Raw genomic sequence first — 18,389 nt, forward strand, 5'->3', positions numbered from 1 at the left:
TATCACCTAGGACTATTCAGGTTTAGTTCCACTAAAATTATAGCACAGAGTCAAAGCATTGTCAAAGATTCCTGGAAGAAGGGAAAGTCAGTATGACTGCGCTTACCTGGAGCATTAATCCTGTGAACAGTGCATAGCCTCTCTTAATGCACATTGCTCTTGGTACCCGCACACATGCAGAATTGGAAGTCTGCCGTTTGCTATTGCAAAAGCCTAGAAGCCTTTACCTGAGACACTTCCCTTTAAAATCTAGCTTCCTTCCGTTGGAGTCATCTGACCTGAGAGAAATTGACCCTGTTCTTTTCTGACTTGTTCCAGCATTGCAGAGTTGAGGACTTTCTGGAGTTACTGCAATGTGGATGATATCTGCTGTTCTTATGATCCCACAATGGTTGTGGATTGGCTCATTCTAATCCCCACAAATAGAAATATGCCAAAAAGAGTAGTTTCAAGCAGATTTCTTTTTGATAGGAGGTCTGATCACAGATTCAACTTTTTTGGGGAAGAGGGATACCTACCTTTGCTGCCAATTGTTCTGCACCTTTAAAGGGTCACCTGCAAAGGCGACCTAGAGCACTAGAAACAATAGTAGAACAATTTTGCAGGGTTTTAGTGACAGAAACTTGGGTTTTCTTGTCATATCGTTAATGAATCTAGCCTTGATAGATGTTGCGCTCAGTTCATGCTTTAAAGGAGAATCTAAAAAATACAGGAGTAACTTAAAAGCTGGTGGTGCCTTAAGTACCACTGCCTGGCACTTGCCTGGCTGCACAGGCTGGGTGTTTGCTACCAAAATCTGGACACAGCTCCTTTTTTGTTATTTGTTTATTTTTGATTTTTGTGGGTACATAGTAGGTGTATATACTTAGGAGTTATATGAGATATTTTGATGTAGGCGTGCAATGCATAATAATCACATCAGGATAATTGGGGTATCCATCATCTCAAGCATTTATCCTTTGTGTTACAATCCAATTATACTCTTTTAGTTATTTTTAAATGTACAATTAAATTATTTTTTACTATAGTTACCCACTGTGCTATCAAATACTAGGTCTTATTCATTCTTTCTATTTTTTGTACCCATTATCCCTCCCCACTTCCCCACCCCTGACCTCCCACCTCCGTACTACGCTTCTTAGCCTCTGGCAACCATCCTTCTACCCTCTATCTCCATGAGTTCAATTATTTTAATTTTTTCTGTCACAAATAAGTGAGAACATGCAAAGTGTGTCTTTCTGTGCCTGGCTTATTTCACTTAATGACGTCTAGTTCCATCCATGTTGTTGCTAATGATAGGATCTCATTTTTTTTTTCCTGTGGCTGAATAGTACTCCATTGTGTATGTGTACCACAGTAGCCAAGATTTGGAAGCAACCTAAGTGTCCATCAACAGATGAATGGACACACATATACAGTGGTACACACACACACACACACACACAGACACATATATATATAAATATTGAAGAGATATCTGCACTCCCATGTTTATTGTGGTTTACTTCATATATATGATCTTGGTTGTTGTGAATAGTGCTGCCGTAAACATGGGAGTGCAGATATCTCTTTAATAAACTGCTATCCTTTGTTTTGGGTGTATACCTAGGAGTAGGATTGCTGGATCACAAAGTAGCTCTACTTTTAGTTTTTTGAGGCATCTCCAAACTCTTCTCCATAGTGGTTGTACTAATTTACATTCCCACCCACAGTGTACAAGGGTTCCCTTTTCTCCACATCCTTGCCAGCATTTGTTATTGCCTGCCTTTTGGATATAAGCCATTTTAACTGGGGTGAAATGATATCACATTGTGGCTTTGATTTGCATTTCTCTGATGATGAATGATGTTGAGCACCCTTTCATATGCCTGTTTGCCATTTGTATGTCTTGTTTTGAGAAATGTCTATTGAGACCTTTTGCCCATCTTTTGATCAGATTATTATATTTTTTCCTATAGAATTGTTTGAGCTCCTTACATAGGCCAGTTATTAACCCCTTGTCAGATGTGTAGTTTGCAACTATTTTCTCCCATTCTGTGGGTTGATTGTTTCCTTTGCTGTGGAAAAGCTTTTTAATTTGATGTAATCCCATTTGTCTATTTTCATCAGCTATGCTATTCTGGAGTAAATGTTTTTTTTCCTTCAGCACTTTAAATATGTCATGCCCCTCTCTTCTGGCCTGTAAGGCTTCCACTGAGAAGTCTGCTGCTAAGCATATTGGAGCTCCATTGTGTATTATTTGTTTCTTTTCTCTTGCTGCTCTTGGGATCCTTTCTTATCCTTGACCTTTGGGAGTTTGATTATTAAACTCCTTGAGGTAGTCTTCTTTGGGTTAAATCTGGTTGGTCTTCTATAACCTTCTTGTACTTGGATATTGATAGCTTTCTCTAGGTTTGGGAAGTTCTCTTTGAATAAACTTTCTACCCCATCTCTTTTTCTACCTCCTTTTTAAGGCCAATAACTCTTAAATGTGTCCTTTTGAAGCTATTTTCTAGATCGTGTAGGCATGCTTCATTGTTTTCTATTCTTTTTTGTCTCCTCTATGTTTTCAAATAGCCTGTCTTCAAGCTTACTAATTATTTCTTCTATGTGATCAGTTCTGCCAGTAAAAGACTCTTATGCATTCTTCAGTATATTAATTGCCATTTTCAGCTCCAGAATATCTGCTTGATTGTTTTTAATTATTTCAATTTCTTTGTTAAATTTATCTGATAGGATTCTGATTCCCTCTTTGTGTTGTCTTGAATCTGAGTTTCCTCAGCACAGCTCTTTTGAATTCTTTGTCTGAAAGGTCACGTATCCCCAGGATTAGTCCCTGGTAACTTATTTCGTTGATTCGGTGAGGTTATGTTTTCCTGGATGCTTATAGGTGTTCATTTGTGTCTAGACATTGAAGAGTTAGGTATTTATTATAGTCTTCACAGTCTGGGCTTGTTTGTACCTGTCTTTCTTGGGAAGGCTTTCCAGGTACTCGAAAGGACTTGGATGTTATGATCTAAGCCATATCTGCATCAGGGGGCACACCAAGCTCAGTAATGCTGTAGTTTTTGCAGACTCACAAAGGTACCATCTTGATCGTCTTGGATAAGATCCAGAAGAATTATCTGGATTACCAGATAATTACTTTCTCCCAAACAAATGGAGTCTCTCACTCTGCTGAGCCTCCTGAAGCTAGGGGTGGGTTGACACAGGTACCCCTGTGAATATAGCTTCTGACATGCATAGGCAGGCCTAATGGTGGTGATCAAAGAGACTTGAAATTTGGAGCGATCCTGGCAAACTACAGACACATGGGTTATTCTAAGTATACCGGTGTGATTTAAAATTCACCCAGAGGCCAGGCATGGCAGCGCACACCTGTAATTCCAGCACTTTAGGAGGCTGAGGCAAGAGGATTGCTTGAGCCCAAGAGTTTGAGCCCAGCCTGGGCAACATAGGGAAACCATATCTCTACAAAAAATTTAAAAGTTAGCCAAGTGTGGTGGCATGAACCTGTAATCCCAGCTACTCAAGAGGCTGAGGTGGAAGACTCACTTTAGCCCAGGAGGTCAAAGTTGCTGTGAGCCGGGTTGACTGAATTTTATTCTGGCTGAATAAAATTCACCCAGATCGTGGGTTTCCATGTAGCACGTGCCATGAGGGCCACATTAGTGTGAAGGGCTCTACGTGTGGCCTTCATTCCGCTGTAGCATTCAAGGGTGAAGTGGGGATTTGGGGTCCTAGACTGCTTAATTGCAGTTGCCCATTTTCAGCAGTGATGTTTGACATTGGTTGGCATTCTATGGGATGCCAACTGAGCCCACTCTTCTGCATCAGGGAAGCCTTCCTTGCTGAAACATGGTTGCCTAGGGCTGAAGACAGGGCAGCCCCACCTAGGCTAGGGGCCCTCATGTAGGGACAGATGCACATTCAGCACTTACCCAGGGTACCAGTCGCTCATGTTAGAGAGCCAGAACAGATGAGCATGAAGCAGAAATGGGATATTGACTTAGCATGGTGAATTTATTTCAGCTTCTCTAAAGGGGGTGGGTGGGTGGGTTGCTAAATAATTCACAGTGTTACCGTGGCGCACTCGACATGAACACTTCTGCACAATTATGCAGTTATATTTAATAAGACAGGCTAAGAATAGAAGGAACTGATGCTTCATTTCCCCCAACCTCACATCCCCTCAGAGAGAGAGAGGTGAGTCCTGAGTGATGCAGCCAGGTCAGTCCTGCCCTGAAACCAGCACTGGGACTGAGAGTTTATGGAAACTGCCAAAGCACCAGCAGGGATGGGGGAAGAGAACTATGAAGCCACACAACAACCTTACACAGGATGGGTAGTGTGTAAATATTGGGTGTCAGTTTCTGCAGACCAACAGGTTAACACTCTAGATACGTCTCCCTTACCATATTGTTCCCGTGAATGTTCAGTGTAGGTGCAAGAGGTTTGTCCATGAGAATCTTGAAAACAAGAACCATATTACTGTACTCAAATTTCTAATTTCCTGCCATGTGACAGTTTCTTCCAGTTACTGGCTCAGTTTTCAGACACAAGCTACAGCCTGGTTGGAGAAGAATAAATTATTTTTTTTGTTTCCTTTTTGATTTTTTTAACCTCTCTGTTTCTGACTTCCAGGTGTTCCAGTCAAAAGACGTACCTGAAAAGACATCATCACCTGAAGAATCCATAAGGATGACGAAAGGCATCACCATGGCAACAGCCAAAGCCGTGGCAGCTGGGAACTCATGTAGACAGGAGGACGTGATTGCTACTGCCAACCTGAGCCGGAAAGCCGTGTCAGATATGTTGACGGCTTGCAAGGTAAAGACCTTGGCATTGTTTTGGATGGACAGATGATTCTCTGCCATGACTGGGTTGCTTGGTGTAGTCTGAAAAAGGGGAGGGGCTCAGAACCTTAAACTTTGTAATAAAAATGCACACAGGGCCAGGTGTAGTGGCTCATGCCTGAAATCCCAACACTTTGGGAGCTGAGACAGGAGAATCGCTTGAGACCAGGAATTTGAGACCAGCCTGGGCAACATAGTGAGACCTTATCTCTTAAAAAAAATTTTTTTTTAAATAACCAAGTGTGGTGGTGTGTACCTGTGGTCCTAGCTACTCAGAAGAGTGGCTATGGCAGGAGGATCACTTGAGCCCAGGAGTTCAAGGCTGCAGTGAGCTATGATTATGCTGCACTACAGCCTAGGTGACAGAACAAAACCCTGTCCCTTTAAAAAAAAAACAAAATGCACCCTGAATATGGCATATGCACCAGCCTGTGGGAAATGATTCTCTAAGACAGTTTTGTGTTTGAGAGGGGATGGAGTCAGCCCTGCTGGCCCTAATCCTCCCCCTTCTTTCTAGTTCTTCCTAAATAGGCAGGAAGCCTTCTTGCAGAGTGTGGTGGAGGCCTCTCCGAGGATGGTAGATAGGGATTGCAGCACTTGGTTCCACCTCCTCCAAATGGAAACTGTTTGCTCTTCCACTGGACCCTTTCTTACCCCCATAGGTCAGCCATTGTGCACTAGGAGAGGTGTTGCCATCCCTGGTGAGGAAGTGAGTTGGAGGAATACAGCAGAACTTGGGGAGCTACTTTTCGCAGTCTGTGCTAGACATCTTGGAAAAATTCCTCTGCTCCTTGTGTAGATAGTTGGAGCAACTGCCCTGAGCCTGTGCTTGGTGAGGGAGCTGTGGAGACCCAGGGCCTGGAACCTTTATTTTTGATCTATTAGGAAAGTGAACTATAAGAGCCCCCACCCCAGGCCTTCCCCCTTCTAGGGACAGCCTTGCGCCCAGGGACTCTGGCTTCTGCTCAGCAATCAGTTGATGATCCCCTGCCATGGTGAGTGAGGGCAGAATTGAAGACCAGCTCCTACAGCGTGGGGTCTCAGGGAACAGAGCCATTCTTTGTGGTAAAGTGAGTTCTGCTGGAGTTGCTGCTGCAAGATCCAACTCTTATGGCTTCTTGGTGGCTCCTCAGAAGGAGAGGGAGGTAAGGGAGGGGGTGATGACGGAATTTGTGTGCAAGGGCCTGGCCCTGGGAGACAGTACCACATTTACGGGACCCCTGGGTGTGATGAAGGGTGGAGAGAAGAGGGTGGATTGGAAAAGACAGGGCTGGAAAGATTCCGCTTTCACACAGGACCCAGGGCTTGCTAGGTCAGGGAGTTAGGACTCTCTCCTGAGGCTGCAAGTATTGGCCACTTTGATATGCTCAGTGGAGTCCACCTACCATAAGAAATAACTGCCAAAGGGGTTACATCCTCAATCAAAGAGTAGTATTTACCTAGCAAGATAAGGCCTGCATGCATCGTGGTGTACACACACGGTACCTCAGAATTTTAGGAGAGCTATCATATATTCTCTCATTTGATGCCATATGAGAAAGGCAAGAGTAATTATTCTGTTTGTTACATGATGAAATGGGCTCAGAGAGAGAAGTGGCATGACCAAGGTCACGCAGCTATTTACTGTCAGAACGAGAACTTAAATTAGCTCTCCTGATTCCTCAGCCATTCTGTTTCTGCTACTCAGGGCCTCCCAGATGTAATGTTCAAGGTCGCTATGGTTGATGCGTGACAGACGCTTTTATCCCCAAGCTACAGACATGAACAGGGGAAACGGAACAGAAAAGAAACCATGATTAAATGGTGTTTTTAAAGGGAATGCAGCTCAGATTTTTAAGTCTCTCCTAACGTGTGCTCCCGTTTTCGGGGGAGGAGCTCAGGTAGAACAGTGTGGGTGCTATTTGCCCATCCTCAGCTCCTCTCTGTCATCTCGACCCTGGGACATGTTATCTGGGCTTTGCAGGACAAGATAGCAGCCAGAGCTCTGAAGCCTGAATGTCAGCTTCACACACCAAAATCAGACTCAACAGGAGTCACTGCTGAGCCCTGATGCTCCTGTTAGGATAGGACTGACTTAGCGAACTCACTAACGTTTCTGTTTCCCTTGGTTTCCTGTATCCCTCACCCCTTTGCAAAAGGAAATGAGTCCTCTGGCCGAAAGGGAACACATGCAATAATGCATAGACAGGAAACCTGGGGTGCTGAGTGGTGGTCAAGACGGAAGCCTTACATGCCAAGCAGAAGGGCCGAGTCGCCCTAGTCCAGTTCTGCCTTTTCCCTGGCTACCCTACTCAGCCCACACACGGAGGGGCAGAAAATTACATACTGGCTCATCTTAGAATGGAAGGATTACTGCAGTTCCTTAGGCAGAGAGAAAGACTTACCCTAAACCCTAAGTTAATTCTCATGCATATTTCTTTCTAGTCTTACTTTCATGTGCACATGTGTATATTAGATGTAATTTTATGTCTACTATTATAATTAATGTTATAAAGCTATTTCTGTGTTGCTATATTGCTGACTTTTTAATGACTACAAAATACCTTAATGAATATTATCTTCCCACTGTTGACAGATATTTAGGCTGTCTGCATTTTTTAAAAATCATGAACTTTACTGCAGTAAACATCTTTGGGCATATCCGTTTTTTTCTGTGCTTTGGATTATTTCCTTAGGCAAGATTCCCAGAAATAGAATTAGTGGGTCCAATAGTATAAGAGTTTAATTAGTGCCAGATTGTTCTCCCAAAGGGTTCTACCCGGTTACAGAGCCCCCAGCAGTGCACGCAAGCACCTCAGCTCCACCTCTCCCACTCCCTACACACGGGCTTGCACATAACCTGCTGGAAGTGACTCTGATAGCATCCGGGCCTGTGTCTTCCCGCAGTGGTATCTCATGAAACAGACGTGGGGCCTTGTGCCTCACCGTTCGAGGCACAGGGGTATGAGGATGAACAAGTGATGGTGGGTGGCTGGGAGCATGGCTCTTGGTTCCTGCCTCTGAGCCCCTTAGTCCTCAGATGAGGAAAAGCTGGCTCATACATGACATGCTGGCCATGAGAATTGGCCCCACTCTGTCCAGGGATTGGGGGTAAGTCAAGTGGGGAGCCCAAGGTATTCCCATCAGCACTCCCATTCCTAGGAAGAGGGGCTTGAGTGGATAAAACATGGATCCTGGTCTTCGCCCTCAGCTTTTACCTTTTATCCTAATGTGTGATTTGTATTTGTCCTGATTAGCGATATATTTGTAGTTTTATGTATTTCTGCAAGCCCCTTAGTTTCTTTCCAGAGGGAAGCTGTAGAAGGAAGGGGTAGGGTTGCTAGTTTTAACAAATAAAAAATAGGGTGTCCCATACTTGCTACCTCAAATTCAAATTTAACTGGGTGCATTTTATCTGGTGACTCTGTGAATGGGTATCCCTTCAGAAATGATGTAATCATGAATGACTCAAGTTAGCAGGTCGTAAGTACAAGAAAAAAGCTCAAGATGCTGTGTTAAGCATGTGTGCTGGTTTGTGTATCTCGACTTTTGTATAATATGAGATGAGTTATGGTGCCTCTAGGGTACTGGGGAGCTCGCTATCTGAAGTTTCCCAGGAGCTAGAGGGCCCTGGTCACAGAGACCTCACTGACTGCAGCATGGTCAGGCCCAGGGGTGAGAGCCTGGGCTTAATTAGCCTGTGAGCAGAGAGGGGCTTTCAGGACCCCTTAAGCTGCTAAAGAGAGGCAAAGCTGACCCTAGGTCAGTACGTCTCCAGCTGTAAGCACTGATCATGAATCTTGCCTGGATGTTTTTGTGCATGTGGAATTCTTTGTATTTCAAAAAAATGTGGGGTGGGAAAAGGAGGAACAAAGGTCCAGATTGAGCTGTTTCTATCGTTTGGCCCAAGGGCACTAACAAAGTCTGCACACAGACTGCATCAGAGGGCCTGCTGTGGGCAGGTGAGAGGTGGCAGGAGGACGTAGAGGAGAGATACCTCTTCTGTCCAGGGAGTCAGGGCAGTTTCTGGAGGTCACCAGGGTTAAGGTCTCCTGCCTCTGAGTCTGGGACTGCCCAGTACTGCTGGCTTTGCCCATGTTAAGATGCAGCGTTCCTTTCTCTCTCCAGCAAGCATCCTTCCATGCCGATGTCAGTGACGAGGTGAGAACCAGAGCCTTGCGTTTCGGGACGGAGTGCACCCTCGGCTACTTGGACCTCCTGGAGCACGTCTTGGTGGTAAGAAAGCGCATGAGTCAGGGCTGGGGAGTAGCTGTGTCCCTCTAGCTGCCCTGGCTGATTCGAACTATGCTTTCCTTGGGAAGACCTCTCTCAGAGCCCTTTCCAGTGCCACCGTGAGGCTGGGATTGGATTGAACTGGAATCTCCCCTGATGCAGTGATCCAGCACACTGAGCTAAAAGTGCAGTCTGGACGAAGTTGCAGTTAGAATTCGGGAAAGCCCAGTTCTCTCATGCACCTAAAAGGCAGGAATAGCATGTGAAAGGAGGAGGGAGCAGAGTGAAGGACAAAGTGGGCGGGCGGCCAGTGCCAACCTGAAAAAGTATCAGGAGGTCTTGTTAGGAAACCCCCAGTACATCCTGCAAGGACATGGAAGGCTTCTGACAGAGCCATGCCAGCCTCCGTGGCAAGTGAGGGAGGCTGCCAGTGCTGCAAGTGACCCACCAGCCCTTCACAACTTCCATCCTCGAATGAATGGCTTAGATCCCATCGAGAATGACTCCCCCAGCCTAGTGTGCCTAGTGTGGATCTGGGTTAGGAAGGCATAAGCAGAAGACACCAGGCAGGGGTGTAGATGGTCATGGCTGGTGGGCTGCCCACGTGGGAGCCTCAGTTTGTGCAGTTGCTAAGGAGGCTTGACTCGCTACAGACCCTAAGGACCAAACCACGGAGCACCAAGAAGTAGGTACAGTGTGTATCTGTCTCTGTTGAGTTCAGGAGCCATGTTTAGGACCATGTAAGGTCTAGGGCAGGCCTCGATAGTCAGGGACACCCCCAGAAGAGAGTTGATGATGTCTCCCCTCCATCACTGCCCTTGCTCTTACCAAACCTAACAAAAGAGATCCAGCAGGCCACCTTTAGATACATAATTCACATATCTAAAGGAGGAATGTCAAGCCCTTCATTTGCTGGGCATTCTCAAGTTTTCTCATTCTGTCCTTGTGCAGCCATGAGGCTTATAGGCCAACAGAATGATCTGAGACCCAGAAAGCTTGTCCCTTGGTTGAAGTCACCCATCTATTCAGCAACAGAGCTGGATCCAAATCTCAATTCTTACTATTCCCAGCTCTGGGCATTTCACTGCCTCCTTCTTAACAATAAATTATCTTCTGATGCTAAACATTTTAGGTCATTTAAGGGATCATTATTTTTATTCTTTATCCAGGTAACTGTGGTCAATTCTGAAGTGCATTTTTTTGGGAAAGTAGCCAGTCTGGGGTTACTAACATTGAGCTCCCACAGTCTGAACCCTTGTAAATAGAGATCAGTGTATCATATGTAGGCCAAGGAAAGACATCTTAGCCAGTCAGCATTCACAGGCAAGAGCCTCTAGCTAGACAGGTTGGGAAATAAAGTGTTCAGTCTGTAAGTGTGCCTAGCAGGAAATGGAGGTTAAAGAGAATAACACCAGCAAGGCTTTCCAAAGACCTCTTTTTCATCATAGAACAGTATATTGAGTCATGTAGAACCTTGTTATAACTAAAAATTGGACAATAGGGTGTAATCAGTAGATTTAGAAGCCTCAAGTTCAAATCCTGGTTCTGCCACATAAGTAGCTACATGGCCACTGTGTTGTCTGGGGTGCAGTTTCCTCAGACGTTAAATAGGCGGTTTATTAAGGATGAAATGAGCATGTCTGGAAACCTAGGGCTTTGTGGCCAAGCTAACATTTGCTGAATGCCTTATTAAAATCTGCCGAGTGTGGTGGCTCATGCCTGAATCCCAGCACTTTGGGAGGCTGAGGCTGGTGGATCACTTGAGGTCAGCAGTTCAAGACTAGCCTGGCCAACACTGTGAAACCCCATCTCTATTAAAAATACAAAAATTAGCCAGGCATGGTGGTGGGTGCCTGTAATCTCAGCTACTCGGGAGGCTGAGGCAGGAGAATCGCTTGAACCCAGGAGGTGGAGGTTGCAGTGAGTCAAGATCACACCACTGCACTCCAGCTTGGGTGACAAAGCAAGACTCCATCTCAAATAAATAAATAAATAAATAAATAAAATCTGCCACAGGGAAGGTGCCATTTCTGGCTGGTGGGTGGTACTTGCTAATGGTAGGCTTGCAGCAGCTGTGCCCTCTGCCTCCTAAATGGGAGCTCTCCCCCTATGCTCCATTTTTCCTTAGTTTTTCTCTCCGTGCTTTTGCTGTTGTCTTGTTCATTTTGGGGGAAGGGAGAAGATACAGGGATCCTCGTATTTCCATTTCACTTCTCCCCAGTTCCATTTCTTAGTTGAACCATATTTTCTCCAGCACTTGTGCAGCATTGATAATGTACATGACATCTATGGGTCCAGGCCCTGCACACATAGGCCTCAGGTTGGCAATCTGTACCTTTGCCCTTGGTGAGTCATTTAACAAGAATGTCACTGTGTGGGGTCTGCCTCCAGCTTTATGTCTGACACATACAAAGGCCTGGATGGAAATGGAGTGAAGGTCTCCCCTTTCACTCTCCAGCAAAAATACAGCTTATTTAGGGGAGAGGAATTCTTTCTTCGTAAGGAAGGGCAGGTGCCAGCACTTGTCTTAGGGAGAAGTTTCTCTCAGGGGAAAGGAAAATGGAGCTCTAACAGGGTCACTTCCCTGACTGCATGCCGACTCTAAACCCTATCCCAGTATCCGGGAATGAGGTGTTGGATCTGCTCAAGTGCTTCCTTTCTTGTCACTTCCCCTCTCCATGCCCACCTCGTTTGGGTGAGCAAAATAAGACAAGGCTGTGTTGTGTGTATGGTATGCCTCTGTCCGAGGGGCGGGCAGATGTTGTGTGTATGGCTGGTCTCCGCCTGAGGGGAGGCCAAGAGGTCCAGGAGCTGTAGCAACTTTACAGAAGGTCTAGGAACTCTCCCAGGCCACACATTCAGAGACTCCTGCTTAGTGGCCACTCAGTCACTATGTCAACATCAGCCCTGATGGTAAACGGCAGCTTTTTCTGTAACAGGAAGAAGGGGCACTTGCTGCCGGGAGACCCACCATCACAGGTCATTCAGGAGGTTTCATCTCATGGAGGCTGGAGATCGGAAGGAGGGAGAGTGACCACTACTTTCTTTGCCAGGGCCTAGGCAAGAACAGATTGCACTTTGTGGCCAGACGTGCTTCTCTGGTGACCATTGACATTTTAGTTGATTGATTTTCTGTTATGGATTCTTCCTTGTATTTTTTGTAGAATCAGGACTCTTAAATCTTATGTGTTACAAACTTGGGTGGTTGATATATCTGTTAAAAGCCTGCCAGCTGAGTTTCTTGTCCTCATTGTATACAATTATTGTCACTGTGGTTTGTAACTATGGTAGAAATATCAATGTCCTAGTTCTCTAAGGCCATTCAGAGGTTTAGGGTAGTTGGTACTAAAATGAAATCACTAATAGGAAGAAAAGCTAAATGATGGTAAAACTATTCCTATAAAAGAAACAGAATCCATCTCATCTTTTGCAATAAGGATTTTTCCCCCTTGAGACTGAAAAGATCCAAATATATTTTAAAGATAAAATTGTCAAAAATTAGCAACTAAGTATGAGAAGCAATGAAAAGGAAGATTAAAAGTTACCTCCAAAGTTCTCCAGCTCCAAGATTAGGATCATGGTAATGCTATTGACAGGGCAAGGCAGAAGAAAGGGAGATTTTATAGATAAATCTATAAAATTTACAATGTGCCTAAGTTTAATTAGTCACACTGTACATTTGATACATTCTCTAGGTGTAAAGATGGAGGAGATACAGTTCTCGTGCTGGCAGTTGAAGGCTTTTATTCACGCATATGGGCTTTTTTTTTTTTTTTTTTTTTGAGACGGAGTTTTGCCCTTGTTGCCTAGGCTGGACTGCAATGGCATGATCTGGGCTCACTGTAACCTCCGCCTCCCGGGTTCAAATGATTCTCCTGCCTCAGCCTCCCAAGTAGCTGGGATTACAGGCACAAGCCACCAGGCCTAGCTAATTTTGTCTTTTTTTGTAGAGATGGGGTTTCACCATGTTGGCCAGGCTGGTCCCCTAACCTCAGGTGAGCTGCCCACCTTGGCCTCCCAAAGTGCTGGAATTATAGGCATGAGCCACCAGGCCTGGCCAATATGGGGTTTTATTAAGAGCATACAGTATAGACATAAAAGAACAGGGTCAAAGCTAGATCTTGAGAAAACACGAACCAGTAGAAGGCAGGAAAAAAATTGGAGAAATAATGGAAAAAAGGGGACTTCAGGAATATTCGCTGAAAGAAGGAGAATACAAGAAAAAGACTTATCATTTGGGCTTTATGGTTGATTCATTAAGTCATTGTTTATTTTATTGACTTCCTTCTATAGACCACACAAAAGAAATATAAGCTAAGCACATAATGGCCCTTGCCTTCAAGTAGCTCCTAATCCATTTATAATCTAGTTAGTCTCCCTCAGTGGTCTTGGTTGTTGTTTATAGAATGTTAAAGAGTGAAACAATCAAAGATAAAACTATCAAAAAAAAAAAAAAGAATTTTCCCCCTTGAGGGTGACAAGTGCTGATGGCTCTGACATCCAAGGATGTGAATGAAATAGCATTATGTATTTATTTATTTATTTGTTCATGTTCATATATTTTTGTTCCTTAAAAAGCAAGACAGTCTTTGAAGAGTATTTTCTATTAAAAATATAGGCGGAAAACAAGCCTCTGTTTCTAGGGAATTATCATAAACATATAAAAAATACAAGTTCCTGGTGAAAAATTATAAAAACCCCCACAACGATATTCGGTCACCTAAATTGTGGTGACATTGGTCATTGTCTTAGGTCTGCTGCCAAAAATAAGTTCACATTCACACCGTTAGCTTTAACTCCTAGAAGTCTGGGTTAAAATAAGGATAAGAAAGAGGAATATTGTTTCACACTGAGAGTCCTGCAAGCCACAAGACTGACAGGCCAGTGCTGTGTGAAGATCCAACAAGAAATGAGGAAAGTGAGAATGCCCAAGCCTGGGAAGTAGTGTTCATTTTCAGAGGGGATTCTAATGACAATCAGAAAATGAAAGCCAAATTGCTAATCTAGAGAAGACATCAGAATTTTGTTGAAATTCTTTTTAGGGTAGAAGAAAAGAATATCTACTAAAATTTGATTAGTTATTTGCAGGTGATAGATTTAAAAAGCAGTTAAAAACTGGAGATTTTGATTCTCTGTCTGTCTCCCTCTCACACACACACTCACTCACTCACTCTGCCCTTCACTCTGCTCTTTGGTCTCTGCAGACAGACTCTGTATGATCGTAGGACCATGGCCTCTCCATTCTGAAAAAGAGCTGACTTAAAGCAGACTGTACCTGTAGATCTTAGGGTAGTCTTCCTGAAATGCTTGAAAAATTGATCCCGTGTTTTTAACAATTCAAGGAGAATTGGTGGAGATTCATGAGAGCTGAAGAAAGGTCAGATAATTGTTCATTTTTTACAAAAAGGGAAAGAAAATTCCAGAAATCAAGGTTTAGAGAAAGTGTCCAGCAATCTGCAGAAATATGTTGAGTTCATTTTCAGGTGGTACATGGAGAATCGGGGATCCTCTTCAGTGAGCTGCTTTTCTTAAATCTCGGCACATAAAAATATGCATGAGTTTATGGTGTCTAAGCCTTGTTCTGTTAAAATATCTGGAGCCAAGGATTCTTAGGCTTTTTTGGCTGGTTTGTATATTTTAGTTTTCCTCTGGAAAATGCATAAATAAATACAGAAACTAATAGCAGCATCCATGTACCCACCATCTATGATTGACTAATTTTGTTAACAGTTTATCCTATTTGCTTCAGATGCTTATATTTTAAACAAACATACCAATAATAATACATTTTGTATCTATTCCCACTCCCATTCTCTCTTTCCCTGTGTTATAGATGCCAATGACTATCATGATTTCAGCATTCTTCATCTTTTGTGGGCCCCTTTGAGCTAAAAGCCCTGGGTCATTTCTTGCCTTCTGCAACCGTCATCAGAGAAACATCAACACAGACACACAGGTTGATCCCCAAATTGTTAAGAGGAGTCACAGACCCACAAAACCTAGTTAGAACCTTTTGGTATTTAGAGACTCCAAATGGAGAACCCCTGCCTGGGGAATCCTTTAGAGAATTCAGTTAACTCTCAACAAACATAGGATCTAATTTGGACAGAGCCATCTCCCCGCTGCCCTGAGAGCTGCTTTATGATGCTTTAGAGATGTCCATTTGAATGATGGTGGCCTCCTGCGTTTGCTGTTTGCTGGTTTATCATAGAGGGTTTGTATTGCAGGACAAAAAGCCGCTACTTTGCCTCTACAACTATCACAGTTCAATATTTCTGCAAAACCAGTTTGAGATCTTTGGCAGGGCTAAAATTATCCTTACTTCCACTGGCAGAGCTTTAATTTGGATCTGTCTATTGTCTGCCGTCAGAAATCATGTTGACTTAATGGCAGAATAAAAATAGACCTCCTCTTCTCCTCCGTTATCTAAAGCTCGGGTTCTTTATCAGGGCTGTTCCCTGTCTGAGGGCTGTCGTAGTGTACACTTCTCACCAAGGGCACTCCTTTTAGAGACAGAAGTCTTTCATCATTCCACTCTGTGGGAATGTTGGTAAAGTATGTGAACAAACATCCTTCCCTTGTCTTGAGCTTAGGGGAAAATCATTCATTCTTTTGCCATTAATTATGAGTGTCTGCACCGTACCTTTAACCCTTTGCTTATTCATGCTGTGTTGGCCACTTTAGAGAAACCATTTAACAATGCCTGTGGACTGCTTAGCTACTGAGATCCTGAGCCATAACTATTAATAACCTGGTAGTCTTACAGCATATATTGTTTCAGACAAATATGGTACAAGCCTTTTGCAATTAAGTGGTGACAAATGTCACCATCTAAGTCTAGAGCAGTGGTTTACAACTATGGCCACATTAGTCACCCAAGGAACTTAAAAAATTCTTATGCCCAGGCCACACATCAGAAGAATTTTATCAGTAGCTCTTTATATATATATTAATTTATATAATCTCACCACAGCTGTATAAGGGAAGACTGTTGTGGTCACTTAATAAACTGAGGCTTAGAGAGAGGATAAGTACCTGTACACAGGTACATCGATATTGACTGCTGAACCTATGCCTAACTAAATTGCCTGCCCACTGGCTGTCTTGGAAAGTAAAAGGCATTTATCCCCCTCCCTTCTGCTTCTCCATGGCTCTTGTGTTCTTCTGGAACTGGTCTAGGAAGCCATCTAGTAGGACTTGTCTCAATAATGTATTGGTCTGCTTTTCACTCATTAATTCATTTGTTCATTCAGAGGTCTGTGCTGAGTTCTTAATATCTGCAGAATGATATATATATAGGCCCTAGTGTGAGAGGATGAGAATCACAGAGCATCTGGAATCATCATGGAACACTAGCAAATATGAAAGAAGTATAAAAGATTATAAGAGGAGGGAAGATGAGGATAGATATATGTGAAGTAATGCTCAAAGATTATTGACTAATCCATTTGTGCATACGCATAGTGTCATCTGTACACTGCCGTGTCTAGGGCTGGTCATGGTGTAATCCATTGACTCCTCTCATCGGTTTTTTTCTAAGCTTTCTTTATAGTCATAGTGCAAAGGGGTTAGTCCTGGGGTCTAAAAACCATCTTTCCAGATTCCTGAGAAAGACTGTGCTACCTGGGCAGGGGAAAGGAGTGGGGCACCAAGAAGGGAATTAACATTTAATGAATGTCTATTGTGTTCCAAGCATTGTGAGAAATACTCCCCACGTGTTATTCCATTCGATCTTTTTTTTTGTTTTTTTTTTTTTTTGAGATGGAGCCTCACTCTGTGGTCCAGGCTGGAGTGCAGTGGTGCAATCTTGGCTCACTGCAACCTCTGTTCAGGCAATTCTCCTGCCTCAACCTCCCGAATAGCTGGGATTAGAGGCACCCACCACCACACCCAGCTAATTTTTATATTTTTAATAGAGACAGAGCTTCACCATGTTGGCCGGGCTGGTCTCAAACTCCTGACCTCAGATGATCCACCCGCCCCAGCCTCCCAAAGTGCTGCGATTACAAGCATGAGCCACTGCGCCCGGCCTCCATTTGATCTTTGTGCCAGCCCTGAGACATAGGCATTATCCCAGCTTTACAGATGAGAAAATGGGTTTAAAACCAGTGATGGATGAAGGCAGGTTTGAACGCAAGTTTGTTCATTTCCAAAGCTGATGCTTTGTCCCCTACTCAGAGGCTCCAAAATTGTGCAGAGATAGACAGCAGTTATACTTCTCTCCCGACTGTCTGAACATTTCTAAATCTGAAGATCACCATTGGGAAACGTGAGAAAGAGATAACAGAAAAGAGCACTGGAAGAAGAATTTCAGTGTGAGGAAGGGATAGGATGGTGTGCACCAGAATTTAGATCCCTAGTGGAAGATGGGGAAGAGCTCTCATCCTGTGTCATAGTTCCATTCATGGATGAGTTTGAGAAGAAATCAGCGGGGATGTCTTAAAGGTGTTTAGGATTCTCAGTACCTTTTTTTAAATCCATAAAAAGCAGAAAGCAAAAGACAATTTTTGAAAACCTTTGAACTAATTCAAAAGAGGGCAAATCCTCAGGACTTATCCCAGGAGAGCTTGCAGTCAAAACTCTGGAAATGGATTGTTTTCTCAAGAATGATCCTCCTGATCAGTTAGTTGGTGCTCACTTAGGGATTTTGTCTCAAGGACTTGAGTGGCACGTTTCCTCTGGTCCTTTATTTTGTCACAAGTACTGATTTGGCCCATAGCTTGGGGATTTTGTCTTTACTCAGCATGTTCTTTTTTTTTTTTTTTAATTTTTATTTATTTATTTTTTTAAAGACTGAATCAATCTCTCTGGCCCAGGCTGGAGTGCAGTGATGCAACCACTGCTCACTGCAGCCTTGACCTCCTGTACTCAAGAGATCTTCCCACCTCAGCCTCCTGAGTAGTTGGGACTACAGGTGTGTGCCACCATGCCCAGCCAATTTTTAACTTTTCTTTTATTAGAGATGAGGTCTTGATATGTTGACCAGGCTGGTCTTGAACTCCTGGGCTCAAGCAGTCCTCCCGCCTCGGCCTCCCAAAGTGCTGGGATTACAAGTGTGAGCCACTGTACCCAGCCAGAATGTTCTTACAGTTTGGTTAATTTTCAGGTGCATGTGTGTGTTTTATGTACAAATAAAGGACAAATGAAGGTCCAAATAAAAGACAAGTAAGGACTTTGTCTTTGGATCTTTAGGAGCTATGTCAGAAGGGACCTTAGAGGCACCACTGGTTCCCAACTTTTTATTTCTCACATGGGGAGACTGAAACCCAGTGAGTCGTAAGGGTTTTCCACAAGACTCTGAAGTCACTTGGGACAGAGATGCAACTTAAAACCAGGCTGCCT

At 43.7% G+C, this 18,389-nt stretch overlaps 1 protein-coding gene across 4 annotated transcripts in view; it reads left to right on the forward strand.

Annotated features, from left to right (window-relative positions):
* The window catches only part of TLN2 (talin 2), a 453,126-nt gene that overhangs the window by 409,541 nt on the left and 25,196 nt on the right, over nucleotides 1-18,389 (forward strand). For all 4 annotated transcript variants that reach the window (XM_024232426.3, XM_024232425.3, XM_063716677.1 and 1 more), the window contains 2 exons: nucleotides 4,624-4,809; nucleotides 8,943-9,050. In XM_024232426.3, the coding sequence (XP_024088194.1) occupies nucleotides 4,624-4,809; nucleotides 8,943-9,050 (294 nt within the window). The remainder of the gene's footprint in view (nucleotides 1-4,623; nucleotides 4,810-8,942; nucleotides 9,051-18,389) is intronic.

This window comes from Pongo abelii, chromosome 16 (genome assembly GCF_028885655.2).
Source record: "Pongo abelii isolate AG06213 chromosome 16, NHGRI_mPonAbe1-v2.0_pri, whole genome shotgun sequence".
In the NCBI taxonomy this organism is placed as follows: domain Eukaryota; kingdom Metazoa; phylum Chordata; class Mammalia; order Primates; family Hominidae; genus Pongo; species Pongo abelii.